The following is a 10,371-nucleotide window of genomic DNA, read 5'->3' as shown; positions in this document are numbered from 1 at the left end:
CTGCTGAACTTTGTCTCTTATTTGCCTGTCCTATGAGCGCTTAAATCTAATTAATGCTAATACAGATCAGTCATGATCAGTAATTAGAAATAAAAGAGAATGAATTTAACTTAGTGGTCTAGAAATACCACCAAAGTCTATATAAACAAAGATTAATAAAATCTAAAATATTTATATAGCATTTTTTTTTTCAGTTTCTCAGAGGGTACATTCACTTGCCAGAAAGAGACAGAGAGACAGAGGGGGCAGCAAGAGGGAGAAAGCCCTTCTCATGGGGCATGGTCATACCACAGTCCCTTCTCCATCCCATTGGGATAATGCACATACACATGTTGGCGGCTTTTTCACACCGCCAGATCTAGGATAAACCACGTAGCCAGCCATAGTGAGGTCTACCTCTCCCAACCACCAGGCCACAGGGCTGGCCCAAATTCTAGAACATTTTAATGTTAGCAAGGGCAGCAGTATAGGACAGAGCCCTACGTTGTATACCTCATTGTATTTACACCAATCGCAACTTAAAATTTCTGCCTGGTGTGCTGGAATCACAACTCGGACTCCTGTTGTCTTCACATCCCAAATTCTGAGAGTTTGATCACCTAGTAAAAAAAGGAAGGCTAGATCACTCTCCATCATACCACAAAGTGCTCATGATACATCAGGCAAAAATACACTGCTTTCACCTTCAGGATATTGATATATATATATATAGATAGACAGATAGATAGATATAGATAGATATAGATATATCGATATATAGAGATATATCATTTATTTTTTACACCAAAATACTACTCAGAGTGAAGGACTATAGATTTAATGTACCATGATAATGCTTTTAGATCTACCCGAAGAGGAAAATTTTAATCTCACAGAGATGAGCATAACAGTGATTAGCACACACCCAGTGTGTTTTCCTCAGGGTAGAAAAAGTCCCTGAAAATCCTCATGTCTAGAAAATAAAATATATCAGAAAATTATGAAAAAAAAGTTAATAGTCTTACTGTTAAATATAGGCAAAGTATACTCAGCCAAAATGGAAAATTTCTTACTTTCAGTTTAATGAATGCGACATGTTAATGGGCCAACTACAGATACACTTTTTTCCATGGATAAAACAAGCTAAAAAATACAAAAATTATACTTTACAGTATTACAAAAATGATTCACATTGCTTAACTGCACACAGTCATCCCTAATCAAATGTTTCATATGCTATTTGCCTTCAAGTGTTCTAAACTATAAGGAAGTGAAAAATGGTAGGATGACTAAAATTCAGAATAATATATATATAATAATGATAGGATGACTAAAATCCAGAATTTTATATTTATATATATGTAATAGTGATAGGATGACTAAAATATAGAATACATATTACATATGTATATCTAAAATATTATGTATATAATATTTATATTTATATAAAATTACATATTTATTTATATATCTAATACATCAAAAAACAAAATATAATCCACAAGTGAGGGTGGAGGAAAGCTAGCTCAGCATGACACAAAGCATGTGTTGCTGGGGTGATTGCAAGTGGGTCTGTGATATATATGAGACCAATTCTTCATTTCTAAGTAAGAAACATAAAGCCTACCACGCAGGGCTGTACAAGAATTTAATATAGGTCTAGTAAAGCATCCACCATTATCTCTAACAAATACAGTATCTAAAATGCTAAATTTTCATTTGTCCTTTAATTACCTAAATATATTTTCCTATATACCTAATTTAAAATTATACATTATTTAGCTAAATTTTCAGATAAATTGTTTCACTGGCTATTTTGGAAGCTATTTAAGAAAGGTAAGAATCAATCTGTTGGCAATAATACAATGTAGAGGTTAGGAGCAGAGGCTTTTGGCGTGGTAGTTAAGGGTGCTGGACTCCCACATGGCCAACCACAGTTTGAGTCCTGGACCTGGCGACTTGCTTTCTCATTTTCCCTCTCTCTCTCTTTTGCTCTCTCTCACTCTGTTCCTCTCTGGTCAAATTAAAATAAATTAATAAAGTTAAATAAAGTAATTCTTTTTTTAAAAAAAAGAGAGAGACAAGCTTTTTTTTTTTTTTTTTGGAGAGGTTTTTCGCTATAGGGCGCATGCGCTTGCCAGACAGACAGAGAGAGACATAGAGAGAGAAAGTGAGAAATCACATCCCCAGGGGGGATGGTCACACCGCAATCCCTTCTCCTCCATTCTCCTCTCAGGATCTTGGGCACGTACGCGCACGTGCCCGGCGTGAGTTTTAAGCAACCAGGTCTGGGACACGAACCGCGGTTGACTACATGGGAGTCCAGCAACATAGCCATTACGCTAACTGCTGGTTCCCGAGAGAGAGAAGCTTTTGAGTTCCAGATCTCAGTCCAAATCCAGCTCAATCATTTGGTATTTAATACCAAATTTATTTGATATTTATTCAAATTAATTTAGTTGGCTTCCTTACCTATGAAAATATCCATATTATAAGGTTGAAATGAGGTAAGGTAGTGGGGCTTAGAATATTGCCAGATATATAGCAAGCTCTCAATAACTGTTTTTAAACAATGAGAAAAAAATCCATTGTAATGACGTAATTCCCGTCCCCACTAATAATAACATAAATAACAGATATGTGCTTCAGTACTTCCTAATGTGCAAGATGTTTTCTAAGCATTTTACACAGATGAACTTCTTGTAAAACATCACAATAACTAAATAAAGGAGGAATTTTGATAATGCAAAGTAATTTCTATAGTGTTGTAGAAATGAAGAAATTGAAGGGTGTGGAAATAAAATAATCCACATAGGAGAGTAGGCAATGATCAGAATAGGGAACCAGGGCCCAGATGGTCTGGCTCCCTGGTACAGAGAAAACTTTTTTTTTTTTTTTTTTTGGAGAGGTTTTTCGCTATAGGGCGCATGCGCTTGCCAGACAGACAGAGAGAGACATAGAGAGAGAAAGTGAGAAATCACATCCCCAGGGGGGATGGTCACACCGCAATCCCTTCTCCTCCATTCTCCTCTCAGGATCTTGGGCACGTACGCGCACGTGCCCGGCGTGAGTTTTAAGCAACCAGGTCTGGGACACGAACCGCGGTTGACTACATGGGAGTCCAGCAACATAGCCATTACGCTAACTGCTGGTTCCCGAGAGAGAGAAGCTTTTGAGTTCCAGATCTCAGTCCAAATCCAGCTCAATCATTTGGTATTTAATACCAAATTTATTTGATATTTATTCAAATTAATTTAGTTGGCTTCCTTACCTATGAAAATATCCATATTATAAGGTTGAAATGAGGTAAGGTAGTGGGGCTTAGAATATTGCCAGATATATAGCAAGCTCTCAATAACTGTTTTTAAACAATGAGAAAAAAATCCATTGTAATGACGTAATTCCCGTCCCCACTAATAATAACATAAATAACAGATATGTGCTTCAGTACTTCCTAATGTGCAAGATGTTTTCTAAGCATTTTACACAGATGAACTTCTTGTAAAACATCACAATAACTAAATAAAGGAGGAATTTTGATAATGCAAAGTAATTTCTATAGTGTTGTAGAAATGAAGAAATTGAAGGGTGTGGAAATAAAATAATCCACATAGGAGAGTAGGCAATGATCAGAATAGGGAACCAGGGCCCAGATGGTCTGGCTCCCTGGTACGGGCACCTTACACTAGACTATGCTGTTTCCCAGCACTCTGGAGGACAAATGCCACCCAACCTTGAGGGCTGACCTTAAGGACTATTTATTTCTATGTTAGCTGTCTTCTAAATTGGAGAATCAACCTCTCTCTCTCGTGCGCATGTGCACACACACACACACATTATGTCATACTTTCCCCAGCTCTTTTAGAAATATAAAAAGAAACATTACAGGTAAATTTGACATCTCTATTGTATTTTCTTTTCTTTTTTTTGGAGAGGTTTTCGCTATAGGGCATGTGCGCTCGCCAGATAGACAGAGACATAGAGACAGAAAGCGAGAAATCACCCCCCAGGGGGGATGGTCACGCCGCAATCCCTTCTCCTCCATTCTCCTCTCTGGATCTTGGGCACGCACACACACGCGCCCGGAGTGAGTTTTAAGCCACCAGGTCCGGGACGTGAACCACGGTCGACTACGTGGGAGTCCAGCGACATAGCCATTACGCTAACTGCTGGTTCCCAACACCTCTATTGTATTTTCAATCCCATTCCTCCCTGCCCAGAAGCTACCACAATAAAGAATTTGGTATGCATCCTTCTACTCTATGTTTTTGCAATACTTTTACTAATTTTATTGATCCATAACATGTACTATGACTTTGGAACGAGGGGTTTCTTTTTTAATCTAAAAAGACTACCCTGTTACTTTATAAAAGGCTGAAACTACATTGATAGATGAGAGTAACTAACATTTTTGGATCGAGCTCAGGATGGTAGGTATGAAAGAGAAAGGTAAATTTAAGAGTACCAATGGGAATTGTTCGGGATTGGTGTAGGCTAGAGCTTCAAATATCTTTGGGAGAAATCACATCTTCAGTAAATATAATCACTGCCTATGGTCTAGCTGCCAGTCAACGGAATTGTTTTAGAACTCCAAATAGCTTTGATGAAATAATCTTTTGAGACTCCCCAGTCTGCAGAATACAAAGCAGATGTCTGGGGTTTGGTCTGCCCAGTAACACCCTTCTTCTGGGCACAGCACATCCACTTCCCACCAACTGATTCTAAAGCTTCTGGCTCAACACAGGCTCAGCTCTCCCACAGACAGGGCCAAGCAAGACTGGCCACTCTACCTCATTTCCTGCTCTAAAACATCACAATAACTAAATAAAGGAGGAATTTTGATAATGCAAAGTAATTTCTATAGTGTTGTAGAAATGAAGAAATTGAAGGGTGTGGAAATAAAATAATCCACATAGGAGAGTAGGCAATGATCAGAATAGGGAACCAGGGCCCAGATGGTCTGGCTCCCTGGTACGGGCACCTTACACTAGACTATGCTGTTTCCCAGCACTCTGGAGGACAAATGCCACCCAACCTTGGAGGCTGACCTTAAGGACTATTTATTTCTATGTTAGCTGTCTTCTAAATTGGAGAATCAACCTCTCTCTCTCGTGCGCATGTGCACACACACACACACATTATGTCATACTTTCCCCAGCTCTTTTAGAAATATAAAAAGAAACATTACAGGTAAATTTGACATCTCTATTGTATTTTCTTTTCTTTTTTTTGGAGAGGTTTTCGCTATAGGGCATGTGCGCTCGCCAGATAGACAGAGACATAGAGACAGAAAGCGAGAAATCACCCCCCAGGGGGGATGGTCACGCCGCAATCCCTTCTCCTCCATTCTCCTCTCTGGATCTTGGGCACGCACACACACGCGCCCGGAGTGAGTTTTAAGCCACCAGGTCCGGGACGTGAACCACGGTCGACTACGTGGGAGTCCAGCGACATAGCCATTACGCTAACTGCTGGTTCCCAACACCTCTATTGTATTTTCAATCCCATTCCTCCCTGCCCAGAAGCTACCACAATAAAGAATTTGGTATGCATCCTTCTACTCTATGTTTTTGCAATACTTTTACTAATTTTATTGATCCATAACATGTACTATGACTTTGGAACGAGGGGTTTCTTTTTTAATCTAAAAAGACTACCCTGTTACTTTATAAAAGGCTGAAACTACATTGATAGATGAGAGTAACTAACATTTTTGGATCGAGCTCAGGATGGTAGGTATGAAAGAGAAAGGTAAATTTAAGAGTACCAATGGGAATTGTTCGGGATTGGTGTAGGCTAGAGCTTCAAATATCTTTGGGAGAAATCACATCTTCAGTAAATATAATCACTGCCTATGGTCTAGCTGCCAGTCAACGGAATTGTTTTAGAACTCCAAATAGCTTTGATGAAATAATCTTTTGAGACTCCCCAGTCTGCAGAATACAAAGCAGATGTCTGGGGTTTGGTCTGCCCAGTAACACCCTTCTTCTGGGCACAGCACATCCACTTCCCACCAACTGATTCTAAAGCTTCTGGCTCAACACAGGCTCAGCTCTCCCACAGACAGGGCCAAGCAAGACTGGCCACTGTACCTCATTTCTTGCTCTGGCCAAGCTGACATTTCAAAGACAGGCACGTGGGATTTTTTTTCTGAACTATAACTGAAAAAATAATGGCAGTCTCTCTCTTATGGTAGACTTGACAAATTATGAAATTAAGACCAGTGGCTCGGTGTCTCGTTGTGTGGAGTAAAGCTGGCCTGCAGAGCTAAGTCAATAAGGAGGAAAGTTCAGATGAAGAGAAAAAGCACATATCCTAGGCTATTCAAGCACCTCTTCCCTTTCTAGGATGTATTTTTCAATAAATTTCACAAAGACCTAAGATAGTTCTCTTTCTATCACTTGCAGACAAAGGAGATCACTTATCATCATGGGAAGGAGCGAATGGTATTGTTCCTAACTTTCAGTATCTAAAAAAGCCTAGTCCTAGGGCTGGCAGGTGGTGTGGTGGTTAAGGCATTGAACTTCCACACGGCCAACCACAGTTTAAATCCCAGACCTGACAGCAAGCTTTCTCACTTCTCCTCTCTCCCTCTCTCTTTCTCTCACTCTCTCACTCTGGTCAAATTAAAAATAAATACATAAATAATTCCTTAAAAACACACACACATGCATACACTTTAAAGATAGATAAATAAATAAATAAATAAATAAAGCCTAGCTCTGGGCCTGCAGGTAATACAGTGGTTGGAGCACTAGACTCCCACATGGCCGACCACAGTTCAAGTTCCGGACCTGTCTGCTTGCTTTCTCACTTTTGCTCTCTTTCCTCTCTCTGTCTGTCTCTCTCTGGTGAGTGCAGGTCCCCTATGGCCAATTTTAAAAAATAAAGAAAACTAAATAAGTAATTCTTAAAAAAAAAAAAAAAAAAACTAGTCCCAGAAAAACGCATTTGATTCAGCACAAGGCTTCCACTAAAACATGAAATTCCTAAATGATGTACACTAGTTTTCAAAATCTTATATTTAATACTAGATGTAAATTATTAAGTCTGTTGTAGCCATGGCTAAAGCACTGTCTGAAGTTCAATGAGCTTGTGTTCACCTTAATAATTAAATTATTCAAGCTTGTGAACTGATTTAAAGTACCAAAACATTACAATAAATGTGGGCTGGGAGATTAAGAAGCAATTGTTATTTTAATGAGAATATGGATGAATCCCACAAGACATAATGCTGAGCAAAGGAAACCAGACACATAAGTATAAAAATACGCCACATAAATGTATGCCATTAGAAGGCAGACAGTTGTCGCCCTACAGGAGAGGGGAGTACTGACTAGATGGATGGGCTGGTGAAGTGAGGGGTCCTCTGATAAGTTCCATTTCTTCATTGGGGCACTGGTAAGACCAAAAAATGCATGTGTTCATTGTGAAAATTCATTAAATTGTATACTTAAAATTATCCACTATTGTATTTTTTTCTTTTTTGTTTGTTTGTTTAATTGGCTGCCTTTCTTTTTTAACTTTTTCCAGAGGGCAGTGCGCTCACCAAGGAGACAGAGAGACAGAGAAAGTAAGAAAGTGCCTCCCGTGGTGTGTGGTCATGCCATGATTCCTCTTCTTTCACTCTCCCCCCCTTGGGATTTTAGGACATGCATACACACGCACCCAGTGTGGTTTGAACCTGGGACTCAAACTGCATGGTCGACCATATGCGATCCAGCCACCTTAACACACACATATATATGTGTGTGTGTGTGTGTGTGTGTGTGTGTGTGTGTGTGTATAAATATATATACATACATTTTTTTTTTTAATCACATTGTGCAGACAACTGGCCTTTCGTTATGAGCCAAATGTTTATCAGGGCCCTGTAATGGTGCCATGGTCCCACCTGAACTACCAGTCTTTCTTATTAGTCACAGAACTCCTGGTTGTAGAACCAGAGAATATAAATGCACAATACAGAAATGAAAGAGCTGGCAGTTACTAGTCTTATTTCAAACTGCAGCAGGTAAGAGGAAGTTGATAACGGAGAATGAGTGTAACCAAAATGTCTAAAACCATACAGTGAAGTTTACTGAGTAGCAAAAAGTGTTTTAGGTCCAAATAATTTAAATGAAATGCCAAATGTAATATGACTTTTTCCTACAGTAGCATGAGGGTTATTTTAACTACCGGGCCCACACATTCAAGCATGGCTACGACTTACACAGTTACATGGAGTCTATAATATCGATAATTGAGTTTTCCTGATTCAAAAGGAAGCTTACTTCATAATAATTCTCTTTATATAAAGAGCTCAAATATTCTTTCCTTCTATCTCATGGAGCCTAGAACTATAAACTCTAATACAACTGTCATGCCCTACAAAAAAAACACAATGTCCTTCAGTAACTTTGCTATGGTACGGTTACCTCTGCTAAGTAAACCTACAGCTAGCTCTCGAAAAGCTCCCTCCTTTTTGGCCTGTCTTAACGTGGCTAATAATAAAAAATTTAGTTTTAGATTTACAAATGCTATCCAATCTTAAAGGTGACTAAATTCTTAAAGTAACCTAAATGCTATATTCTTACACAGTACATTAAAACACAAACTGCTACATGAAGAGCCAGCAGGTGGCGTGGTGGTTAAGATACTGGTCACTCTCACATGGCCAACTGCGGTTCAAGTCCTGGGCGTGGTGGCTTGCTTTATCACTTTCTGTCTATCTCTCTCTAGTGAACTAATAATAATAATAAATTTTTTAAAAATACAAACTATATGAGTAATACCACATGTACACCACAGGATTAGAAATAAAAATAGATCTTGACTGCCTAGCACATAAGCTGTTACCATTAAAATAAATATTTCACAACTTTGTATTCCATAACCAGTTTTGCAGCTTAAATCATTTTTATGCAAAGATTAGCAAAGGTAGCAAGAGCTTGTCTATAAGCCAAAAGATAAAGCAAAAGAATTGTTAAAATTATTAACTCACTAACAAATAAGGAAAAATACTAAGGGGTATAAGCCTATAAAAACAAATATGCAACTCCCATCACCTCAATAGAAATTAACTATTGATTTGGTATCTCAGACTAGTACAGTGCTTCCCAAATTGGACCAATCACTCAATTCTGCTGGAATTAAATAATACACCTCCCAGAGGGATTCTGATTCAGTAGGACTAAGGTAAAGCTCAGAATTCTGTTGCTATGTTTTTAAGCTCCTCCAATGACTCTGCTGATAAGCCAGGTTTTAGAATAATCGCACTAGAATGTTACTGCACAAGCATATGAGAGTATGTTACTTTAGAACTCTGTTCTCAGAGCTTTAGTTCTCACACGAGCACATGTACGAGCTTGATTCTTACAACATGTATACGCTGCAAAGAGCGTTCTGATGTCCCTCAAATATATTCTGTTCTCTCCACGTTGAATAGCTTTGCATCCCACTTTTCATCTCCTAATTCTTACTTGTTTCTAAGAGGGCAACTCAGACACTATTTTCAGGGAAGTGTCCCTGACCAGTCAACTCTAACAAGTTGAGGAACCCATTTATATGTTTTGCAGAATTCTGGGCACACATGTTAATGTAAGAGGTGACATTTATAGAGACCTTACTCTGTTCTAAGTACTTTTTATACATTCATTCACTTAATCCTTCTTAAGCTCCATGATGTGGGTATTATCGCCCTTATTTTAGAAATGAGGAATGAACAGGCAGATGTTAAATAGCACGAGCAGTAGTGGGGAAAGCAGGACTTGACTCCGGTAGGCCGGCCCCGCAATCCACGTTCCTGAGCACTGTGCCACATTCCCTTTTCTCCAGAGAACTTCATACTCCGTACCATTGTTCTAGCTTTCTCTTTTTTAATTTTTCTTACCATCTCTCTTTTCCACTGAACTGCATGCTCCAGGAGGGCAAAAATACTGCCTTTTGTCCTTACTACATCTCCAGTGTCCACCAAGTGATGTACATTCAATAAATACCTGACTGACAATATCTCTCTTGATAACTAAAATTAACTTTAAGCAGGTTCTAAAAGTTCAAATAATATGTTAATAAAATTTAATACTAATCAAAAACATTTTAGCATTTTGTGGTAGGCATTCAGTAATATTAAAAAATACACAAGAGCTATAGGATATGTATGAAAACAAGTCAAGCAAAGAAAATCTGCTAGGTAGCTCATTTGCCTATTAATACATTGAACACAGCTTGAGAAGCAAATGTTCTTGTCTCCCTTGAAATAGCTAGTACATGATGAAAATTTCAGAGCTTACGCTAGCTTTTTACCATACCACAACTCCATCCAATATTTTTACAGAGTGCAAGAGAAATTTTAAATCTTTTCAAATTTATTAAATAGCCTCATGCTTGAAAATTATCATAAAGTAATATTTC

The 10,371-nt window shown here is 38.4% G+C and overlaps 1 protein-coding gene across 1 annotated transcript in view; it reads right to left on the bottom strand.

Moving 5' to 3' along the window:
• Positions 1-10,371, bottom strand: part of PEX7 (peroxisomal biogenesis factor 7) — a gene marked incomplete in the record, with an annotated part of 169,739 nt that overhangs the window by 140,170 nt on the left and 19,198 nt on the right. The window contains 1 exon segment of the mRNA XM_014586184.2: positions 493-599. Within this exon segment, the coding sequence (XP_014441670.2) occupies positions 493-599 (107 nt within the window).

This window comes from Tupaia chinensis, unplaced genomic scaffold (assembly GCF_000334495.1).
Source record: "Tupaia chinensis unplaced genomic scaffold, TupChi_1.0 Scaffold000117_2, whole genome shotgun sequence".
Taxonomy (NCBI): domain Eukaryota; kingdom Metazoa; phylum Chordata; class Mammalia; order Scandentia; family Tupaiidae; genus Tupaia; species Tupaia belangeri.
Note: the sequence above shows the minus strand (reverse complement) of the source record. Positions and strands in the feature narration are given on the sequence as shown.